The sequence below is a fragment of the Mesocricetus auratus genome, unplaced genomic scaffold (assembly GCF_017639785.1).
Source record: "Mesocricetus auratus isolate SY011 unplaced genomic scaffold, BCM_Maur_2.0 Super-Scaffold_100024, whole genome shotgun sequence".
NCBI classification, from domain to species: domain Eukaryota; kingdom Metazoa; phylum Chordata; class Mammalia; order Rodentia; family Cricetidae; genus Mesocricetus; species Mesocricetus auratus.
This window is the reverse complement of record NW_024429205.1, coordinates 20,443,935-20,467,460: the sequence shown is the minus strand read 5'-3', so window position 1 is coordinate 20,467,460 and position 23,526 is coordinate 20,443,935. Positions and strand designations below refer to the sequence as shown.

The 23,526-nt window shown below is 46.4% G+C and overlaps 1 protein-coding gene across 6 annotated transcripts; it reads left to right on the top strand.

Moving 5' to 3' along the window:
- The first annotated feature begins 891 nt into the window (after nucleotides 1-891).
- On the top strand, nucleotides 892-22,113 carry Gtf3c2 (general transcription factor IIIC subunit 2). Of its 6 annotated transcripts, none has more exons than XM_013115986.3 (21): nucleotides 892-1,133; nucleotides 4,924-4,986; nucleotides 6,835-7,104; nucleotides 7,266-7,587; nucleotides 7,843-7,971; nucleotides 8,282-8,558; nucleotides 11,404-11,498; nucleotides 11,753-11,830; nucleotides 12,334-12,432; nucleotides 12,872-13,099; nucleotides 13,256-13,367; nucleotides 13,553-13,661; nucleotides 15,340-15,365; nucleotides 15,865-15,994; nucleotides 17,532-17,676; nucleotides 17,759-17,920; nucleotides 18,077-18,164; nucleotides 18,364-18,492; nucleotides 19,587-19,736; nucleotides 19,823-19,930; nucleotides 20,328-22,113. In XM_013115986.3, the coding sequence occupies exons 3-21, from the start codon at nucleotides 6,858-6,860 to the stop codon at nucleotides 20,544-20,546; spliced, it is 2,853 nt and encodes a 950-aa protein (XP_012971440.2). In that variant the 5' UTR covers nucleotides 892-1,133; nucleotides 4,924-4,986; nucleotides 6,835-6,857; the 3' UTR covers nucleotides 20,547-22,113. The 6 variants fall into 6 exon arrangements, with proteins under 6 accessions (XP_012971440.2, XP_012971441.2, XP_040586950.1 ...); XM_040731017.1 differs by lacking the exon at nucleotides 892-1,133 and adding an exon at nucleotides 1,159-1,773; XM_013115987.3 differs by lacking the exon at nucleotides 4,924-4,986.
- Nucleotides 22,114-23,526: the final 1,413 nt, after the last annotated feature.

Here is a 23,526-nt window from a genome sequence, read left to right as displayed (position 1 = left end):
TGCTGAGGAACCAAATCTAATAGGAAGAAGACATCCATTCAGAATGCTGTATTTGGGCATAAGGGGATATGAGAGAACTGGGCGTCCTCTGTCTCTCCCATAGGTTTTTACTGACTCCCACACTCCCCAGCCCTCCCCCCTTTTTAAAAAAAGACAGGGTTACCCAGGTAGGGTCTTAAGTCCTGGACTCAATAAGGACTACTGGTGGGAGTCGATATATCCTGCTTTTCATATAGTTGAGGCTGCTTCCAACATCCAAGTATGACCTTGATCCAAGTATGATCCTCTCTCCCAAGCGCTGGGAATAGAAGTGTGCACCATTATGCCCAATTTCTACTTTTCCTAAATCTCCATCCAGGAGGATTAATGGACAAGACTATTTGGAAAAGGAAAGGCTGCCTTATTCCACCCTCCTCCTGGGTCTGGGCAGACCTGCAAAATGTATATGGTTTTACATCGCACGTGATTCCTCCTCATCACAGGCCACCTCCCAGGGACGAGGTGGCAGTAGGGCTGAGGATCTCCTCAGAAGCTCAGCGTACCCGCCTAGGCTAGGCTTGCCCCCTTTTTATTTTCTTCCTGTCTTTGCTCATTCACTAGCAGCAGAAAAACCAGTAGATCCTCTGTGGGTCTGCGGCGAGGGTTCGTCTCCTCGTCTGTCGAAGCTCGGGGTTGCAGTTAGGAATCAGTGCGGTCTGGTTCAGCTCGCCACAAGGCCATCAACCTGGGTGGGAATGGCTGGTCGGAACGTTCGGCGACGGCTAACACGCGACAACCTAACCCTCAAAGCTTGCAGCAAGGCCGCTGGGGAAGCCACGGTGCCGCGCAGGCGCCGACCTCCCCTTCCGGTTGCTGAGTTTCCCAGAAGGCCCTGCTGTGTACCCGGGCCGCGGAAGCCCGGCTCCAGCTCGCGGGCGTCGGAGGGCTCAGGCCGCGCCGCGCAGCGCCGCGCTGCATTATGGAACACGGAGTTTAATAGAAAACTCGGAGGGGAACGCGCTCTCGACCAAGCTGGCGTTTACCTTGTGCCGGGGGCGGGGCAAGGAAGAGCCGCTCAAGATTTCGTCATAAAACCGCGACCCGACAGGCGGCGCCATCTTCGAACTTGGACTTCCGGAAGGACTTTGGCGCGGGTGAGTGTACCGCAACGGGGTGTGCGGGGGACCCAGAATTACTCCTCCCCTTGGTTCGCCGCAGCGCTAAGGCACTGGGAACCGACTCCCGATTCCGCGCTTACCCCCGCGCAAGGCAGCGCGCCTCCCAGCCTTTGCGCGCATCCAGGAAACCGTCGCGCTCTCTCTCTCACCTCAGCCCCCACGGTGGCCACTGAGCATCCCCCATCTCTGCCCGCCTGTCTCACTCTCTTCCCCCACGCGGTGCGTGTAGCGCCGTAATCTGGGTTCAGGCTTCCGCGCTGCTTCCGTTGCTCCCCTTGCACTCGGTAAACCTGCCGTTGCCCTCAGACTTAGGGATCAGGGCTCGCCTGCTGCCCAGGCTAGAGGAGAAAGCTGCCCCCACGGCTGGGACTGGGGAATGGCAGGCGGCGGTGTCTAGACTCTTGGCAGTCAGTCCCCTCGTTGTGCTCGGTCCCCTCTTACTGCGTCCCAGCATTTTTCTCCAAGTGGCTCTAACCCCGGGGGTTGTGCCCCGCGCGCTGCAACCCCATTGGCGCAGCCAAGGGCCAGTTATGTTTCCTTGTCTGGTCCTTTTATCCCGCGGCAAGTTGGCCGTCTACTGGGCAAGACAGAGATGGCGATTTCAACCCCACAGGAGGTAATTCACTTTGCTGGATAGGTTTAGGATATAATCAGATATGTTTGCCCTTGGGGACATGTTGTTACATAAATTTAAGTTAATCTTTTGCTAACGTTACCTTTTACAGTTATCAACTGTAGTGCCACTTTCTTAATAGTTTTAAGCTGTTCTACTTTTCAAGTTTACACTCCTTAGTCTCTAGCAGTATAAACTGAAAACATGAGTTGAAGGTTTCTGAGCCAAATGAAAATGTTCGTTTTTGTACCAGTAAAATTCACCAGTTGCATGATAGGATTACTTTGGGGGAAGAGTGTATTAAACCAGTGTATGTGAAATGATTCCGTGTTTATGATGTAGTGTTATCTAATTGTTTTTCTTTTGCCCAAGTAGTCAGGTTAGCAGCCTAAAGCAGCAAAGAAATCAGTTTGGGATGTAAAAACTCTAATAAGAATTTACTGAACATTTCTTCCTTACTGTCTGTCCAAAATTTGTATAGTAAACTCCTAAGTAGAAATTACACCACTCAGCCAGGAGGTGGTGGCACACATCATTAATCCCAGCACTCTGGAAGCAGAAGCAGGCCGATCTCTGTGACTTCGAGGCCAGCCTGGTCTACAGAGTTGAGTTCCACGACAGGCAGGATACACAGAGAAACCCTGTTTTGAAAAACGAAAACAAAAAAGGAATTAAACCACTCACTGCTATTGCCTTTCACAAGAAGTGACTCTTAAAAAGGATTTTTTTGCCGGGCGGTGGTGGCGCACGCCTTTAATCCCAGCACTCGGGAGGCAGAGGCAGGCGGATCTCTGTGAGTTCGAGGCCAGCCTGGTCTACAGAGCTAGTTCCAGGACAGCATCCAAAGCCACAGAGAAACCCTGTCTCGAAAAACCAAAAAAAAAAAAAAAAAGGATTTTTTTATGTTGAGTCACTCAGTGAAAAAAGTTATGAGTTAATTGTTGTATTTACCATGCATCAAATTTGAATACTGTTTAATAGGCAAGAGCGTACAAACTTTCAAAGAAGATAGATTTTTGTCTTAGTTTACTACAGTCAGAATACTATTTTGTTGTTGTTGTTAATTTATTTTGCAAGGCCTTTATGTTAGACAGATTTTTAATTCCAGGTTGGCCTTGAACTCCAGATCCTTTAGCAACTGAGATTACAAGTATTCACCACCATGGCCAAAGAAATCTTTAAACGTTGTAGTTAGAATCTGTTTCATAGCTATAGTTACCATAGTTACTTAATCTCAAGTTAATGTTTCACTGTTGTAAATACAGCCAGTCTTTTGATATCACACTTTTTATCAAAGTCTTCCTCCCTCCTGCCCTCTCTGTGCTTGGAATACTAGACAAGTGCTTTACTCCTGAACTCTTTCTCTAGCCCATAGGAAAGAATGGCATGTTGTTGCCTTCACATGGATGACCTCCCAGCTTAGCAAAGACTTTCTCAAACCCGTGTTTCTTTATTTTCTGACTCCAAGTGTTTTTTGAGAACTTCGAAGTGGGGCTGATGCCTTTTCCTCTATAAGAGACATGTGTCAAAAGTACTGATATGTACATTTGTTTGCTTTTTGGCCTCAGTAATTCTTTTGTTTGTTTGTTTTTTAAGACAGGATTTCTTAGCCGGGCGTTGGTGGCACACGCCTTTAATCCCAGCACTTGGGAGGCAGAGGCAGGCGGATCTCTGTGAGTTCGAGGCCAGCCTGGTCTACAAAGTCAGTTCCAGGACAGCCTCCAAAGCCACAGAGAAACCCTGTCTCGAAAAACCAAAAAAAAAAAAAAAAAAAAGACAGGATTTCTTTGTGTAGCTTTGTAGGCCAGACTAGCCTTGAACTCACAGAGATCCACCTATCTCTGACTCCCGAGTGCTGGGATAAAAGAAATGCACCACCACTGCCTGGCTCTGGTCTTAATAATTCTTTATCGATCTTATTTTTCTTGTGCACAATAAGCCATCTATTTATTTATTTATTTATTTATTTGTGTGGGGGGATGTTTTGCTTTTGTGTGTATCTGTGCACCACTGGAGTTCTGGTTGATTGTGAGCCACCATGTGGGTGCTGAGAACCAAATCCAGGTCCTGTGCAAGAGCAGCGAGTGCTCCTAACTTCCGGGCCATCTCTCCACCTCCCTCATCCAGTAAGCCTTCTTTTGTTTTTTGTTTTTTTCAGTAAGCCCCTTTTGTTTGTTTGTTTTTTCAAGACAAGGTTTCTCTGTATTGTTTGGAAGCTGGCCTTGAACTAACTCTGTAGACCAGGCTGGCCTCGAACTCACAAAGATCCACCTGCCTCTGCCTCTCAAGTGCTGGGGTTAAAGGCATGCGACACCAACACCCGGCCCAGTAAGCCTTCTTGATGTCTAAATTGGGGTCTTCCTTATTTCAGTGTTTGGAGGGAGGAGAGTGTGAGAGGAGACAGGGTCTTGCTGTATCCCTGATGGTCTGGAAGTCTCCATTCTCTTGCCTCTGCTCCCTTCTGCTGCTGGAATTACAGGTGCCAACCACTACTCCTCCCTCTCTTCTATTCAATTTTTTTGTTTTGCTTAAAGCCAGGGCTTGCCTAGAACTCCTGATGTACACCAGGCTGGCCTTGGACTCACAGAGATTAAAGGCATGTGCCAATATCCCCAAACCTCTTCTGCTAAATTTTTGAAGTTTTTTCTGTTCCCATTTCTTCTTAGTTTGTGAGGCAAGACCTCTCAAGTTTCAAAGGCCAGTTTTGAACTCCTGATCTCTTCCCAAGTGCTGGGATTACAATTGTGTGCCATCACACTTGTCTTCCTTCTTTAAACATAAATTACTTAAACCAGGGATGGTGGGACACACCTTTAATTCCAACAGAGGCAGGCACATTTCTGTCCATTCAAAGCCAGCCTGGGCAACAGAGTGAGACCCTATCTCAAAAACAACAACAAAGCTGGTAAATTACTACTTCTTAGCCCCTCACCTCTCCTCCATGTATGTCATTTTTTGTCACTAACTCCTCCCTCTTGGCAGTCTGGCTTTTCTCAAACCTGCCCTTCACCTCACTTTTTAGCAGTATAGTTTTAATTTGCTGTTTCTCTTCCTGTGGATTTAATTTCTAAGAATTTATTTTTAACTTACTCCTTTCCCTGTGGCTTCCAGTTTACTTAAACCACCTTGCCATTGTTTTCTCTTGTTTCCTAGATCCTGTAGTTTTTGTGTTTGCTGAAAATTTTCTTCTGTTTTCTGGAATAGTTCTTTTGAAAGGTACTTTTCAACTTTTTTTTTCTTCCTGTCCTGTCTGTACATAGGTCCCACATTGGATCCTTTTTTACTTATGGGTTTTGAATGGGTTACAGGTCTTCTGTTTACCAAAGAACAATGGCACCATAGACAGTATCTTTAGCATATGAGGTTGCACCGTATCCTTACCACTTGAGTTAGAGAACTTACTGCTGCCATGTTATAAGAAGAGGGGTGGGGGCTTTAGCTTGTATATTTCTTTTAGAATTTATATGAGCACATGTTTTCCATTGAGGCTGATGAATTCTTTATCTTTTAGTTATATCTCAAACTGTGGAGGGTTACCTCCTGGGATTTGAGCTATTTCTACCCCTTGTCAAAGGCAAACAGATAGTCTTGACCAAAAATCTACCCTTACAGAGTTGTATTTGCTCAAATTTTTGGTTTGTGATCAGTGTTTTACTTCTGCCAGTCTTCTTGGGCTGTGGTTCTATATCTAATTTTTCTGGGTTCATAAAGATTCGGGACACGTTAGTCCACTATTGGATGTGAGAAAGTTCTCTTAATGTGATAGGATGATCTTTAACTGTATTGCACCCCCTCTCCTCAATTGAAGTGTAACACTGATGGCTAGGTTCCAGAAAACTCTTACTCTGCTTTCTTTCTTTCTTTTTTTTGTTTGTCTTGTTTTAAGTCATACATGATCTCATATAGCCTAGGCTAGCCTTGAATTACTGCCTCCACCTCCCAAGTGCTAGGATTTCAAAATGTGCCATCCCACTTAGTTCAGTACAACTCTTATTTTTAAGGAAATCTGTTCCTTTACTTCACAGAAATGGATGTTAACTCTGGGTAGCCTACTTTTGCTCAGTTTTATTAGTATCTGGCAATAGTAACAGTTTTAATAGCCTATTTTGGTCTCAATTTTAATAGTGTGTGGCAACTCTGTATGTTTAGGAATCTTGCTGTATTCTACCCCACACTAGTCCCAGACTCCATAGTAACTAGGACTTTGCACTGCACCGTCACACCTGTTTGGCAGCTGTTGTTTAGTCTGTTTTTAGGAAGTTAACAATTCTTCCCTAGAGATGCATAATTTATGTCTCTTTTTTCCCTTGTGGTGGGAAATCTGAATATGATTTATTTGGAGTTTTTTTAGTAAGAACTAAGTTAATTGTATATTCATTTCTATATTCTTATGAAGCTATATGAGGTTTAAGTAACAAAACATTTAGTGTTATTTGGCACATAGTAAGCAAGTTAATAAACGTAGCTTATTATCTGTTTACTTATTTATTGTCTGCTGCACGATAGAATGTAAATCTCAGGAAGGTAGCATCTTGCCTGTCTTTTGTTGTTGTTGTTTTTTTTCTTTTCTGAAACAGGGACTTGTGTGTAGCCCAGGCTAGTCCCGAAATCACAGCATCTCTCCTGTCTCAGCTTCCCAGGAGCTGGTATTGCAGGTGTGCACTACTGTGTCCAGCTCCTTGTATGTCTTATCATTTACTAGTTCCTAGAGCAGTGCTTGACATAATAGTTTGTGTGTTGTGGGTGCATTTATTTATTTATTTATTTGATAAGGGGGCACATGTGAGCATGTGGAAGTCAGTACAGCTTGTAGAAGTTTGTTTTCTCCTTACGGCATGCCACGTGGATCAGGGGGATTGAATTCAAGTCATTAGACTTGGTAGCAAGCATCTTAACCTACTAAGTCATCTTACTACCCCAGTAGCTATTTGAATGAATGAATGAATGAATGACAGTGATCAGTATGCTTGGGTTTCTGGTTGTGCGGTGAAGGGGGAAAGAGAAAACTCTGAGCCTTTACATATAGCTTCTGTGTTCCACTCATTGCTATATCTCTGTATGCAGGGCAGCCATTTTGGGGGGTGCTGATGGATACCTGCGGGGTCGGCTATGTTGCCCTGGGGGAGGCCGACCCCGTGGGGAACATGATTGTGGTAGACTCTCCTGAACAAGAAGAACTAAACCAGCTGGATGTCAAGGCCTCTTCAGAAACATCCAGTGTGGAGACTTCCATCGAGATGTCACTACCCACTCCTTTGCCTGGATTTGAGGGTTCTTCTGACAAGAGGAGGCTTTCTCCAGAGCAGGAGAGCCTCACCAGGTTGGAGCAGCAAGGTATGTGCCTTGCCCTGGCTCTTCTTGTCTCTCCACGCTTAGATTAGGATGAAAGAGACAGCATGTTGAACTCGTGGGTTCTGACAAAGTTGGGTACTGTGTACTGCACTTGAAGGAACTTTACCCCAAGCCCATCTCACAGGCCATGTTCTTCTCCACAGATCTTTCTTCAGAGATGTCAAAGGTCTCAAACCCTAGGGCCTCAAAGCCTTCCGGGAAGAGAGGTGGTAGGACACCAAGAGGCCCTAAAAGGCCTCAGCAACGTAAACCTCCATCCACCCCTCTGGTTCCTGGTCTCTTAGATCAGTCCAACCCTCTGTCTACCCCTATGCCTAAGAAACGAAGTCAAAAGTCCAAGGGAGACCTGCTACTTCTCAAGTTGTCCAAAGGCCTAGATCAGCCAGAGTCTCCACATCCAAAGAGACCCCCTGAGGACTTTGAGACCCCTTCTGGGGAACGACCCCGCCGAAGGGCTGCCCAAGTGTAAGGATTGTGGGGCACAGCCTGGTGGAGGGGTGGTGGCGGAAGGAGGGGGAAGGTGGGGCAGAGGTTGGAGAGATGGGAAGACTGGTGAGGCATCAGGTAAGTAGGGTGGTGTCTGGGTTCTGGGTGGGGCAACCCTTTGGCTCTTAAAGCCACTTTTGTGGTATGTGTTGCTAACTTTTGTATCTAAGTGATTTCTTTCTGTACCTCATACTCCATCACATTTTTGTTTGTTTTGTTTTTGTTTTGAGACAGGGTGTCGCTGCCTAACCCAGGTTGGCCTCGAACTTGCGATCCTCCCACCTCAGCCTCCCGAGTGCTGGGATTGCAGGCGTGCGCCACCACACCTGGCTCTCCATCACATTTTTCACAGACTTCCCCCAGGTCTTCATTGCTTTTACCACTCGATATATTTCAGTGTTATGTGCCTTTGCTTCTTTCCCTGCCCTTTACGTTCTATGTGGGGGACTCAAGAGTGAGTTGGCCTAGAATTAGAAAACCTAGACTCAGATTCCTTGGTGTCTGGCTTGCCTATGCCAAGTCACTTAATTTTCCTGGATTTCTGTTTCTGCATCTATTAGAGGGAAGGGGAAATTGGCAGCTGCTTCACAGCATTACTGGGATAATAAAGTCTGGAAGTGTGGGCTCTGCTGAGTGCTTGTGAGCATGGCTCTGACTCTACCCTGTCCCACAGGGCACTTCTGTACCTTCAGGAACTGGCTGAAGAGCTCTCAACAGCCCTGCCTGCTCCACTGTCAGGCCCTAAGAGTCCCAAGGTGAGCAGTCCCACCAAGCCCAAGAAGACCCGACAAGCAGCCTCTCAGGGTGACGAAGATGGTAGCGCTCGGGACGAAGACTTCGTTCTTCAGGTGGAGGGTGAAGATGAGGAAGAGAGTGAAGCCCCCAGTGAGAACTCATCTGATCCTGAGCCTGTTGCACCCCGAAGCACCCCACGAGGACCCTCTGCAGGGGTAACTAGACTAGACAAAAAAGGGTGGGAAAGTGGGAATTTTAGGAGCGTCTGAGTACCCAGAGGATGACTCTGATGTCTCATAGCAAAAACTAGTACCAAAAAAGGGGAAAACTTCAAAACTCTGATGTATTGGGGAGTCTATAGTGGGGAGGGACAGGGGGACACAGTGAATAAGATGGTTCTCTCCAGAGTATTTTTACTAGGATCCTGCCTCTACTGAATGCTACAATGACTTAGACATGGGAGAGGGGGACTAGCTGCTCAGATTTCACAGAGGAATGTCGCTTGAGCTGGGCCTTGAAGGGCAAGAACAGGTTTCCAAGGCTGTGTTTCCCCAGAAGGTGATTGCAGCGGGAGAGCAGGGAGAGATTGGTAGAGAGGGTGGAAGGTGAAAGGACTTAAATTGGTAGGCGCCAGCACATGCTGCTTTTTTGTTTTGTGTAGACTGGTGTTTAGCTATGGGTATTGTGTCCCCCGAAACTGGAGTTACAGACAGGCGTGAGCTGCCATGTGGTTGCTGGGAATTGAACTGAATCCTCTGGAAGAGCAATCTATGCTCTTAACCGCTGAGCCATCTCTCCAGCCCCAGTTTTGCTTAGCTTTTGACTGTGATAAATATACATAACATAAACTTGTTATTTAAAAATGTACAATTGTGTGGCTTTCTCAGAACTTTCTTCTTTTTTTCCGTGGCACTGAGGACCGAACCCAAATCCTCGTGCACAGTAGGCAAGTGCTCTTCCTGACCCATGTACCAGCTCTTTTTTTCTTGTCTTTCGCTTTTCCATTTTACATTTTGAGACATGGTTTCACTCAGTTTCCTAGAGTGGCTCTAAACTTACTCTGTACCAGGCAGGCCTTGAATTTGCAATCTTTCTGCCTCAGCCTCTTGAGCAGTTAGGATTAACAGCCTGTGCCACCAGGCCTGACAATTCCCAAAACTGTTCTTAACATTTCCAGCTAGAACTGTAGAATTTTTTCCTTTTCTTCTTCTTCTTCTTTTTTTTTTTAAATATTTTTATTTATTTATTGTGTATACAGCCTTCTGCCTGCATGCCAGTGGAGGGCACCAGATCTCATTCAAGGTGGTTGTGAGCCACCATGTGGTTGCCGGGAATTGAACTCAGGACCTCTGGAAGAACAGTCAGTGCTCTTAACCTCTGAGCCATCTCTCCAGCCCCTTCCTTTTCTTCTTTTGGGAGGGGGGTAGTTCAAGACAGGGTTTCTCTGTGGCTTTGAAGGCTGGCCTGGAACTCACTCTTGTAGACCATACTGACCTTGAACTCACAGAGATCCGCCTGCCTCTGCCTCCCCAGTGCTGGGATTAAAGGCGTGCGCCACCAACACCCGGTTTACAGAATCTTTTTAAGTATTAAAAAAAAAAACCACTAGGACAAGCTGCAGTTGACATCTGGAGGACAGCTTTCAGTTATCTAGATGAAAGGTTGCAGGGCCCTAAATCAACCAATGGAGAAAGCAGAGGTGAGAACCCATTAGGGAATGAAAGAAAGGAGAGGAACGGGTGAATTCCAGCTGTGGGACAGCATGCAAAGTAGGTGTCAAGGACATGTTGAACTGCTGATGGGTGGGGTGGGAGGTGCCTGTGAGCCATGAGCAAGCCCCCACTATAACTGTCTGGTCTCTAGTGTGTGGGCCATGAGCAAGCCCCTACTATAACTGTCTGGTCTCTAGTGTGTGGGTCAGGGCTTCACTTGCCCTGAGTGCACATTTAAGGAGCGTGAGACCTTCAGTAATCAAGATAAAGTGTATATATGTCTGTGTGTATATAATAGATTTTATACATACATACAGAATATTGTCCAAATAGTGTGTGGGTACTTGAATGCTACAGAGTGAGTATGGAAGTCAGTAGCCAACTCAGGGGAATCTGTTATTTCTATCATTGTGGGTTCTAGGGATCCAACTCAGGTCATCAGACTTGGTAACAAGCACTTAGTCTGCTGAGCCATCCTGCCAGTCCTAAAAACTAATTTTGTACACACTTGAGGTGCTTTCTTAGACATAGCTTAAGCTGGTCTTTGACTGTTTAGTTCAGACTAGTCTCAGACTTGACCCCCTTGCTGCAGTTGTCTTAGTACTAGCATTACAGGTGTGCACCACCACGGCCAGCATGGACAGGAGCTTGTTAGGTAGGCACACGTGTACTTGCCCATGTGTGTATGTGCATGCCTGTAGCAATGTGTGCTATGGTGTGAAGGCTAGAGGTAGATCTTGAATGTCTCCCTCTATCATTCTCTACTGTATTTTTTTAAATTGGATCTCTTTCTTCTCCCAAATGCTGGGGTTACAGTCATGAGCCACTGTACTAGAGATCTATCTATCTATCTATCTATCTATCTATCTATCTATCTATCTATCTATTTTTGATTTTTCTTTTTTTGCCTTAGTCCTTAATATGGCTCTAGACCTACAGCTTATAGAAATGTTGTGATGGAGCCAAGTTTATAATGCTGTGAGCTTTGTAATTGGGTGATAGTCATCTCTGGAATATGGGTGAGACTGCAGGACTGTATGTATAAAGAGAGGGAGGGTATTTAAAGGAGTACTGGATGTGGGAGGAATCGGTAGCACTGTCCCACAGGGCAAGAGTTGCAGGAAGTATATGAGAATCGTCTGAAGCAAATGTCGTTGAGACTGGAGAAAGCTGACCAGAGACTGCTTGATAGGTGGAGTCAGTCATTGGAGCACATCTTCTTAGATGCTGAGAGGGGAGTTAGGGGGATATGTAAACACCAAGGAAAGTTACTAACCAAGAAAGAAAGCTATCTACTGGGGTGTTCTCTAATCTAAAATGTGTATGTTTTCTTTAATTTGATCCTCAGAAGCAGAAACCACACTGCCGGGGCATGGCTCCCAATGGCTTACCCAATTACATCATGGCTCCTGTTTGGAAGTGCCTGCACCTCACCAAGGACCTGTGAGATATGGGGACAGGGACTGAGGGCAAGGGGATGGAGGAGGACTACAAGACCATGTAGAAAGAGAGCCTCCCTTGCTTGTGTGTGGAATGTGGTGGTGTCTCTTATTACTGAGAGACTCTGTTAAGGGCAACATCTCTAGTTCTTGACCATATTTCAAGTGCTGGTCACTCCCACCCTCACAGAACATGGTCTTAAGACAGTGCTTTGTGGAGTCTCTCTGTGCCCATTGATGATGCTTCTGTCTCTCTAGCCGAGAACAGCAGCATTCATTCTGGGAGTTTGCTGAATGGATCCCAGTAGCCTGGAAGTGGCAGCTGTTAACGGAACTGTAAGTTGGGTTGACATCTCTGAAGCTGTGTTACTTTGTGTTGCTGTGCTGGGTCACCCCAACAAAAGCAACTGTAAGGAGAGAGAGCGCGTTTGTTTTGGCTCACAGTCAAGGCACCAGTGCGTCATGCGGGGGCGTCCTGGCAGAGTGCTGAGGCAGCTGGTCGCTCTTTATCTGCAGCTGGGGGGCGAGACCAGTGGGTACCAGTGCTCAGCTAGCTTCTGTTTTCTGTAGTTCAGAGTCCAAGCCTGTGGGCTTTGAGGAAGAATTGTCCCATTTCCATCAGCCTACTAACGAAAATGGCTTACAAACTTACCCAGAGGCCATCCTTCACAGGTGTGCCCACAGGCTTGACTAATGAGTGATTCTAGGTCCTGTCAAGTTGACAGTATTAACCACTACAGAGGCCTTGAAGGAGAGGACAGACAAGTGACAAAGAATTGTTAGGTATACATGGGAGTGAAAGTCTTCTGAGCTCAAGCTGATGTTTTTGCTTCCCACAGTGAAGCAGCTCCCTACCTGCCCCAGGAGGAGAAGTCTCCCCTGTTCTCAGTACACCGTGAGGGGATTCCTGAGGACGGCACGATCTACAGAATAAACAGGTAAACATAGTCACGTGCTTTTTTGTCTGATTCTCCAAGAGAGAATAGGGAGAACGAATGTTGTAAGAGATAGTGGATTAGTCCTGTCCTCTCCTGAGTTCTGAGGTTAGAGTCCAGCTGTAGCGGGCTAGTCCTCTCCAATGTACAGTGTTAACTTTCTCTGCGTGCTGGGCTGAGAAAAGTTTGGGAGCCTTGGGCAGGCCAGTTCACAAGGTGACATGCATTTAGCATGAACAAACAACCTCATCTTTGAAGATGAGCTGGAGTTCCTTTCTGAGAGGGAAAGGAGGGAGTTGGGAGCTGTGGCAGAGTCTTGCTCCAATCACAGATTGATTTTTTTTTTGGAGTCTCACATAAGCGGATCATACCTGTTGCAGTGGGACTTTGCATTTTGTCCTTAAATTCCCTAATATGTCTTTACTCTCTAACTTTTCTCTAGATTTAGCTCCATCACAGCACATCCAGAGCGCTGGGATGTGTCCTTCTTCACAGGAGGACCACTCTGGGCTCTGGACTGGTGCCCGGTGCCTGAAGGATCGGCAGCCTCACAGTATGTGGCCCTTTTCTCCAGCCCAGACATGAATGAGACACACCCACTGAGCCAGCTTCATTCAGGCCCTGGGCTGCTGCAGCTCTGGGGCCTTGGAACATTGCAGCAAGAAAGCTGGTGAGGTGGGGCTGGGACACTGCCCCAGACAGGCAGTGGGTGAGGGAGAAACACGGCTGGGGAAGGGCTTGCATTGGGCTGAGACAAGACGAGGAAGTGGAGCTCTGTGAGTCCTAGGCTCTTCCTACCTACTATTTCCCATGTTTCTCTCTCCAGTCCTGGCAACAGGGCCCACTTTGTCTATGGGATTGCCTGTGACAGTGGCTGTATCTGGGATCTCAAGTTCTGCCCCAGTGGGGCATGGGAACATCCAGAAACCCCTCGGAAGGTACTTGTAGTTGACAGTGGCCTAGCTCTGGGAGGGAGTTCTTAGAGTTGGAGGAAGGAAGGTTAGAATGTGGTGGGTGGTGTTTTCCAGCAGTCTGTGTGGTGATCTAAGGGACAGAGCCTCGGGTTTTCTGAGAGGCACCTGAAAGTAGCAAGCCTCAGCACAGATCTGCTCTCATCCCATAGGCTCCTCTCCTGCCTCGCCTGGGTCTCTTGGCCCTGGCCTGCTCGGATGGGAAGGTACTGCTGTTCAGTCTACCGCATCCTGAGGCCCTCCTGGCTCAGCAGCCTCCAGGCAAGTCGCACAGCTGCAGTGGTGGTAGCCAGAGCTCTCCAGCCTGTCTGCCTCCCGTGACTCAGTACAGTCTCAAGCATGAAAACGTAGTCAGTCAGGCTTTTATGACGGTACTATGACTCCAGTTGTTCATTCTTTTCCAGACTAGCTGTGCCCTCTCAGCGTTTACCAGTCACTTCTCCCTCTTCCATACTCTGTGAACCCATAAGTTGACCATGCAAAGAATTGCTAAGGGGTGAGGCTGACAAGTGGGACTCACCTCCTCTGTCCTATGTTTTCCCCTAGTGCTGGTCTCAGGGCCTCTAACCCATGTTTAGACAGTATCTTTTTTTTTTTTTTTTTTTTTTTTTTTTGGTTTTTATGAGACAGGGTTTCTCTGTATTGTTTCAGAGGCTATCGGTCCAGCCCCGGCCTCAAACTCACAGAGATCCTGGGATTAAAGGCGTGCGCCACCACCGCCCGGCTAGACAGTATCTTTTAGGAGAGTCAAGAAAGGCAGATCCTTTTTTTTCCCCCAACAGTGCTGAGTATTTAAGAGAGTATATGGGTTTAAGCCCTAGGATGCTTTGTGTTTTGTCGTCTGATGGAGGAATAGTTTGAGGCGGAAATAGGAAATCAGGCATGTCCAGCCTTGTGATATGATATCATCTACAAAGTTCATTTCCATAGTTCAATTACCAAGAAAAATGAGAACTCTGGTAATACTATTTCGTGTTGAGCCACATTCTTAGCTATTCTTAAAGATTGGGAAAGCCTCATAGATAATTTCTTGAGAAAGTTTGGAGATAACAGGGGACTTGGGAGGCAGTCAGGTGGGTCTCTGTGAGTTCAAGGCCAGCGTGGTCTACAAATTGAGTTCCAGGCCAGCCAAGGCTCTGTAGAGACCTGTCTGAAAGGTTTAAATGTAAAGGAAGGCAAATAAATGAGGATGGTGGCTGGGTGAATATGGGCCAAAGCGGGGTTAGTTTGTGTTTTGAAGCAGAGTCTCATGTAGCCAGCCTGGCCTTGAACTTACCATGTAGCTGAGGATGACTTTGAACTTCTGTTCCTACTTCTTCTGCTTCCCATGTTCAGAGATTATAGGTCTACACCACTACACCTGACTTTATCTACTTAATTAACCCTTGAAGAGGAGATAGTAAAGCATGTTTACATAGAAATGTAGGAACACCACAACCGGCGAATGTATCTCTAGTGCACAAATAGACTTCGGGGGGGCCATTCCCCATGGAAGGACACTCTCTTAGCCTAGATATACAGGGGAGGGCCTAGGCACTGCTCCAAATGACTTAACAATCCCTCATGGAAGTGGATGGGGGATGAAATGGGGGTGTCGGTGGGGGGCGTGGGAGGGAGAGAGAACTGGGTTTTTATATAAGGAAAAAGAGAGAAATGTAGAAACAAGTCTGTAAGGAAAGTGCAAGTGGTTAATGGGGGGGGGAACTGAGCAAATGAGCAGAATTCTAGAAACAGCAAAGAAGAGAAGACCATGTAGAGGAGTTAGTGGTTCTCACAGAAGGAAAGCTAGTGTTGGGGAAGAAGGGGGCAGGTGGAGATCGTGAGAGAATGAAGGAAGGGCATTGCCTGGGCCTGAGACCCTGATCTCAAAGCAAGGCCTGCGTAGGAGCTCAGCCCTGTGGATCCAAATCTCCAGCTGTTTGTTCTTCTTCCCTCACAGATGCTATGAAACCTGCCATCTACAAGGTGAGTGGGAAACCTGTTGTCTTAGAGGCTTCATCTTCCTAGAGCCTTATTTTACAGATTCTACAGTGACTCTTTCACTTGTGAAAAGTATCCCCTTCTGGATTAAGAACTGATTTGAAGCCAGGAGGTGGTGACGCACACCTTTAATCCCAGCACTCGGAAGGCAGAGGCAGGCGGATCTCTGTGAGTTTGAGGCCAGCCTGGTCTACAGAGCGAGTTCCAGGACAGCCAAGGCTACACAGAGACTCTGTTTGCAAAAAAACAACTGATTTGAGGGGGCCGGAGACAACTTGGGTTTGATTCCTAACACCTGCATGATGGCTCACAACCAACCATAACTCTGGTTCTAGGAGATCTGACCCCGCCTCTTCTGACTTCCTTGGGCATGAGACACACACATACACACAGAGGCCACTTAGACACATAAAATAAATCTGATTAGTCTTATTTCAAGCAGTAGGAACCCCTAATTGTAATCTTATCTCTTTTACTCTTACAGGTACAGTGTTTGGCAACCCTTCAGGTAGGGTCTGTGCAAGCATCAGACCCTTCTGAGTGTGGTCAGTGCCTTAGCCTGGCTTGGATGCCTACCAGGCCCCATCACCACCTGGCTGCAGGATATTATAATGGTAAAAACCAAGACAATTGCACTTTAAGCTTTTTATATGTGCATGGATTTGTGTTGGTTTTTTTTTTTTTTTTTTTGGTTAAGAATGACATATTATAGTTGAAAATATTCAAGCTTGGCTAGAGAGACAGCTCAGCAGTTCTATGCATTTGCTGCTCTTACAGAGGCCCTGGGTTTGGTTTCCAGCACCTACCTCGTAGCTCACAACTATCTGTAACTCCAATTTCAGGGGATCCAAAGCCCTCTTCTGGGCACTAGGCGTGCACATGGAATAGATGTGGCAGTGTTTCGGTATAACTTACCAAAGCAGGCAGCCTAAGCCAAGCATTGAGGCTGATAACTACTGTCCCAACACATAGGAGGCGGAGACAGCATGCTGTGAGTGTAGTGTGAGGCCAACCTAGGCTGGATACTACGATGCTGTCTCAAAAGAGTGTGACACTGGGGGTGTAACTCCATCCCCATGAGATGAAGTACTTTCCTGGTGTGCATGAGGCAAGTTTAGTCCCTAGTGCCAAAACAAAAAGGCAACCCTGAATCTGTTGGGTCTGTTGGTTATAGTTTGCCAATTGCTATTCTAAAGGGCTTTTGGTTTGTTTGGTTGAGATAGGGTTTTATGTGTGTCCCAGGCAGATTGTCCTGCTTCAGCCCGCATGCGGAGATTATAAGCATGTGCCAGTATCAGCAGATGTGCACTTTTAAAACTCTTACTCTGAGGCCCAAGAAGTGACTCAGCATGTGCTGCTCTTACTTGAATTCAGTTCCTGCACTCACATCAAGCAGCTCAGAGCCACCTGCAAATCCTGCTCTAGGAGATCCAAAGCCCCCTTCTGGCATCCATGCACTCACATAGACGCACACCCACACACAGACAAATACACATAATAAAAAGTTTAAAAGTCTCTTTACTTGTAGTTAGCAGCTGTCAGATACACTCAAACTGGAACTTCAGATGCACGCCCAGAACTAAGCTGTCGCTTCTGGTTGATGTCATGTTGGGTAGTTGAACTGGGAGGGAGAGCTCAGTGGTCATCAACATCCCTACTCTTTGACTGTAGTTTGAATTTGAGAGCAGGAGAAAAAGTCTGGGTCCCAAAGAAAGAAATGAGAAAATGGAATCAAAAGCCTTCCTTTAATGCAATGGTTCTCAACCTTTCTAATGCTGCAACCTTTAAACACAGTTCCTCGTGTTGACCCCCAAACATAAAATTATTTTGTCATTACTTCATGACTGTAGTTTTGCTACAGTTATGAATCATAATGAAAATATTTTTAGAGATAGAGGTTTTTCTTTCTTTTCTTTTTGGTTTTTTGAGACAGGGTTTCTCTGTGTAGCTTTGGAGCCTATCCCAGCACTCACTTTGTAGAACAGGTTGGCATCAAACTCACAGAGATCCGCCTGCCTCTGCCTCCTGAGTGCTGGGATTAAAGGCGTGCTCCACCAATGTCCTGCCCTAGATAGAAGTTTTTCAAAGGTGTTGTGACCCACAGGTTGAGAACCACTGCTTTAATGCCTACATATTCTATCTCTACTTTAGGCATGGTGGTTTTCTGGAATCTTCCTACTAATTCACCCCTCCAACGGATACGTCTCTCTGATGGTTCTTTAAAGCTGTACCCCTTCCAGTGTTTCCTAGCCCACGACCAGGCTGTTCGTACAATTCAGTGGTGCAAAGCTAACAGGTACTCGATGAGGGGCTGTGGGGGAGGCTGCAGCAGGCTGACTCTTCCCTACTGGCTCTGATTTGGTCTCCCGTCTTTTCAGTCATTTCCTGGTTTCTGCGGGGAGTGACCGGAAAATCAAATTCTGGGATCTTCGGCGACCTTATGAGCCAATAAACTGTATCAAGCGCTTCTTGAGTACAGAGCTTTCCTGGCTGCTTCCCTACAACGGTGTCACGGTGGCCCAGGACAACTGCTATGCCTCGTACGGCAAGATGAAGATATGAGTTCTGGGGACAGGCCCTAAGGGTTGGGGCACAAACTGGGGAAAGGAGGGTTGGGTTCTGGGTTATTTTAATTCTGTAAGAAAAGAACTTGCTCTTAGAAGAAGTACAGTTCATTTTATCTCTTTCTCTTATAGTTACGGGCTCTGTGGAATTCATTACATCGATGCTGGTTATCTTGGTTTTAAGGCCTACTTTACTGCTCCGAGAAAAGGCACCGTCTGGGTGAGCCTCTGCTTCCCCAAGCTTCAGTATGCAAGAGATGCTTATTTGCTTGCTTTAGTAGTCAGGGCATAAGGAGGAACAGTATGTGATCATCATTAAGGACATGAGTTATTTCTTTATCCTCAACCTCAGACTGTATAGTCGCTATCACAGGAATGACTGAGTGGATGGGTGAAATAAATATGTCTCTTCCTATTAGAGTCTTTCAGGTTCAGACTGGCTTGGGACAGTAGCTGCAGGAGACATATCCGGGGAGCTCATTGCAGCTATTTTACCTGATATGGCATCAAACCCAATTAATGTCAAGAAACCTGCAGAAAGAAGATTTGTAAGTATATAAACATCTATCTATTAGGTCATAATCTACTTGCCTTGTCAACTCTTGGTAGAATGCAAACTAGTGCTTGGTCTCCAAACTCTGATAGTGTCCTTGTAGCAAGGAATTAGATATATTCTCTGCCCTACTGGAGCTGAGCATGCTTTTCTAAAAAAAGTTGTTGCTATCATTATATTATTCTGTATGTGTATGGGACATGGTGTACATGTCACGGTTTATGTGTGACCAGAGGACAACTTTTGAGAGCCATTTCTCCCTCCACCATTTAGACCCTGGAGATTAAACTCAAGTTACCAGGGTTAGCAGCCAGAGCTTTCCTCATAGCCACCGTACTAGCCCTAGTGGTTTGTTTGTTTTCAAGACACAGTTTCTCTGTGTGACAGTCCTGGCTGTCCTGGAACTCACTCTGTAGACCAGGCTAGCCTCAAACTCACAGAGATCCGCCTGCCTCTACCTCCCAAGTGCTGAGATTAAAGGCATGCACCACTACATACTGGCTTTGAGTGTATTTTTATACACTCTTGAGACTTTGCCACAGTAAATCAGTTTACTTTCTGCTTTTGTGTTGAGTGTTTTAAAGTCTAGTCTCAGGTGGTGGTACACACCTTTAATCCCAGCACTTGGGAGGCAGAGGCAGGTGGATCTTAGTGAGTTCTGAGGCCAGCCTGGTCTACATAGTGAGTTCCAGGATAGCTAGGGCTATACAGAGAAACCCTTCCTCAAACAACAACAACAAAAAACCAAAAGGGAAAAACCAGTCTACCTTAGGCTAGAGAGATGGCTCAGTATATAAACACTGGCTGCTAAGCCTCTGTGAACTGAGGTGTCAGTCCTTCGGACCACAGGATAGAAGAAAGAATTGAAGCCCAAAAGTTGTTCTCTGAACTTTTATTTAAAAAATAAAGATATAGCCAGGTGGTGGTGGCACACGCCTTTAATCCCAGCACTTGGGAGGCAGAGGCAGGTGGATCTCTGTGAGTTCGAGGCCGGGCTGGACCGACAGCCTCCAAAACAATACAGAGAAACCCTGTCTCATAAAAACCAAAAAAAAAAAGATATGACACTAATCCTGTGTCTTCTCCTAGCCCATATATAAAGCAGATCTGATAGCTTACCAGGACAGCCCTGAAGACCAAGATTCCTCGACCTCCTCTGAGACCCCCAATCCTCCCAAAGCGAGAACTTACACTGAGACCATCAATCACCACTACTTACTCTTTCAAGATACAGATCTGGTAAGTTGTGGCTCCTAGTGGGGGGGGGTGGCATTAGAAAAGGTAGATTCCAGGAGATGCTAAGGAATTCCACTTCTGTTCCCCAGAGTTCCTTCCACAACCTGCTCCGTAGAGAGCCGATGTTACGCATGCAGGAAGGAGAGGGACACTCTCAGCTTTGCCTGGACAGGCTGCAGCTTGAAGCTATTCACAAGGTGAGAGCCTTTCTTACAACTTTCAGACCCTCTGTGCCTGCGATCAGTAAAATGTGAGACTAAATGGCAGCAGAGATGGCTAGAGGAGAAGCAGCCTTGACAACTTCTCCTGGGTCATGATAAAGGGCCCATTCACTGACTGTCTCTTGTGGTCCAGTCCTCCTGATGGTGACTTGTTTTTTCATTTATTTGGTTGGTTGGGTTTGGGTGTTTTTGAGATAGGGTGTCTCTATGTATCCCTGGCTGTCCTGGGTTGACCTCAAACTCACAGAGATATAGATATACATCTGCCTCTGCCTTCTGGGTACTGGAGCTAAAGGTGTAATGACCTGTTTTTAAAGCTCACATGGCTAAGACAATCCCTGAGGCTCTTTTTGGTTTTCTGTTCTCTCCACAGGTACGTTTCAGCCCAAACCTGGACTCCTATGGATGGCTGGTATCTGGGGGGCAGTCAGGGCTGGTTCGGATCCATTTTGTTCGTGGACTCACCTCCCCGCTGGCCCACCGTGTGCAGCTTGAAAGCCGAGCCCACTTCAATGCTATGTTCCAAACCTCCTTTTCAACTGAAGGGCCTGGTTTCTCTCCAGCTAGCCATTGCCTTTCCCCCAATCCCTAGTCTGGTCCACACAGAGCTCTTGGATTGAAGTCTGACAAGAACAAATGGCCCCATGCACAAAGCATAGGACCTGGGCCCTTCCCGGACAGTGATGGTGCCTAAATCTTTAGACCTGTCTGCCCAGAGCTCCTTAATCCCTCTCCTTTCACAGACTTCTATGGTCACAGCTCCCTGCAGGTAGGGGGGCTCCCCCTCCACAACAATTCCTATGCCTAAAACCATGGCTCACAAGAAACACTCAGGCCTGACCTAGGCTTGGGAGTCAAATTGCTCATATTGAGCATATTGTGAAGGAGGTAAAGCTAAGTAAAGGTACTGGGTGTTTTTGAGACCACTTGTGAGTGGGTGTTTGGAGAGTCGGAAAGGATATCTTCATGAAGGCTCCTGTCCATTTCCAGGACTTGATGTTACTGCCTTCTGTTCTTCCTCTTTAGAATAACCAACACACAGGCCCAGTGGGGGTGACAGTAATTTATTGGACTGAAGCTGCTCGTAATATTTTAACTGAGGAACACCATAAACTTTCTACCAGTAGAACAGCGGCCAGCTCTTAATGGCTCCTGCTTATGAAATATTCCCAATCATTGGTCACTTGACACTACTTGAACACTCTTAGATAGTAGTGTTTTTTAAAAAATTTTTGAAGCTGGGTATAATGGTGCACACCCGTAATGCCAGCACTTGGGAGGCCGAGGCAGGAGGATCACAATTTTGCGTTCAGTCTGGGCCATCTCATAAAACCAAAAAGTAAGAAAAAAAATCTTCCTTTCTATCAAGTCAAGATTATACCTCTATTAATTTTACTAATGGGTGTTAGGAGATGTAGTCATTCTTCCCTGTGAGTGCCCTTTTCAGTACTTAACAGTAGCTATCATGTGTTTCCTAGCCATTTTTTTCTCTAGATTAAATATCTTTAGTTATTTCAATCATTCTTTTACAAGTCATGATTTTTGATCTTCATGATATGGTCACATTGTTGACATATTAAACATGTTTAAACTCTGTATACAAAGTATTTAGAACCCAATAATGTATTGTCATCTGGATAGAGTCCTCTTGTGGGTAGCTGCACCTCACATGACTGATACATACTGCCTCGGAAGCACAGGCAGCCCCAGTGATGTGAAATCTCCAGACCACAGCCATGGGACATGTAGGGTGCAGGCTGAGGTTTGGAAGGAAGTAGTTAGATCATCTTAGGAAATAGGAAACAAACAGGGCTCCTGCTTCCTCTTGAAAGAGATGCATTCTAGATTAGTGTTACCTGAAACAAAACCTAGACTTTAGAGCACTCAAGATTGGTCTGTCATGTCTGGGAACAGCTTTCTGCCTGAGTAGTATAGAAGATTTGTCAAATGCCAAATCTTTCGGAAGAGAACCAAGTAGTTCAGTCCCTTGCTGTACAGAAGAGGGAGCAGACCTGTAGGGAACTCAGGTCCTTAAGCGGCAGAAGGAGCACAATGCACGCTGGTGGGAAGGAGCCAAGTGTTGTACCACTCTGTTGTGACCCAGCTCGGGCTGCGTCAGGCTTGCTTTCTGAACTAATAAAGAAGTGCCTTCCATTGCAGAGAAGCTTGGCTCGTCCTGCAGAGCAACCCCTTGACACAGCACATCCGTGTTCCCCTACTTCCAGTGGGAGAGGATGTGGGGCCTGGGGATTAAAGGCTGAGGTTGTAGGCTGGTGCCAGCAGCCCTGCTCCTGGTATTGAGTCAGCCCTCATCTTGAACTCAGAAAAAAATGCAGGCGATGTTTTCTGCTCTGTTCTTTTCCCTTTCCCTTGGACCTTTCCTCAGTTTTCTTCCTTCCCAGTGTACCCATCCACCTAACCCCATTGATTCCTGTTCTTCCGTTGTGCCTTAGTTTGTTGCCCGCATCACCTAAATCCTGGTCATCCTTCAAGATGCTATCTCAGGGCTGGGGTTGTAGCTCAGTGGAAGAGCATGTGCTTAGCATGTACAAGCCCTTCCTTGTATACCCCATACCCCCTCCCCTCAGAACAAAACAAAAGCGATCAAATTTCAGTAGGGAACGTTTTTTGTCTTTCTCCAAAGAGGGGTAGGGTGGACAGGGCCGGTGCTTCAGAAAAGGCTGCATGGGTGTTTTGGGTTCCTTACATATGTTGTCGAACTCTGTGAGGTATACTCTTTTATGTATGTTAAGCAATCTGAATAAGGTCACATAACTACCAAAAACTACCACTGAGATCTGAACCCGTAACTTCCAATCCTGCACATTTGGTCCATTACATCTGCTGGTGTAAGTTCCTTTTCTTTACACAGGAATCTGAATTCCATTGAGTCCTTATTCTCTAGTAGCTAGTAGCATTCGCCCTCCAGTAGCCATACAGGAGTTGAGTGAATGAGCTGGCCTAGGCAGAACAGGAAAATTTAGCTTTCTCAAGACTTGCGGATGGATACCTGGGGAAGGTAATTGCAAGGCTTTGGGTGTTGCAGCTGGGAGACTTAGTTCCCTAACTGGTTTTCAAACAGGTGTATGCCTCTTTGCTTAAGATGACTCTTTAAAAAACATTTTTAAAAATTGGGTCCCCTCTTGCACGTTTCTAGAATATAAGGAACCCTGGTAGGCACACTGCAAACTCATGACAAAGGCTGGGCAGCCTCGATTACAGAGAGCTAACACGGGTGCTCTCAGATTCTGCTATGCCACTGGATCTCGTGGAAGTCTGCATGTTGAAAAGTATTTCATACAAAGCTTAACATTTTGGTATGAAGCACAAAAGCAAGTCCGAGTCCAGCTTTAAAGTTTCCAAACGAGGGAGTCCAGACCGGGCTAGCTCCGGGAGACTGGGATAGTGGGGACCTCTGGGCTGGGAGCCCGGGACCAGACAGGTATAGGGAAGCACACCCCACCGGTGTTTGGTGCGCTCAATGACAAGGAGGCTGCCCACTAAGTGGCCGGTTGAGTCATATTGCTGTAAGTATTTAGGGCCCCATGCACTAACATTTCCCCTGGACACGC

Coding starts and splice junctions, on each gene's coding strand:
- Gtf3c2 (XM_013115987.3), top strand. CDS start 6,858: ATGGATACCTGCGGGGTCGGCTATGTTGCCCTGGGGGAGGCCGACCCC. Junction 12,433..12,871: donor ACGATCTACAGAATAAACAG/GTAAACATAGTC, acceptor ACTTTTCTCTAG/ATTTAGCTCCATCACAGCAC. Junction 19,931..20,327: donor AGCTTGAAGCTATTCACAAG/GTGAGAGCCTTT, acceptor TTCTCTCCACAG/GTACGTTTCAGCCCAAACCT.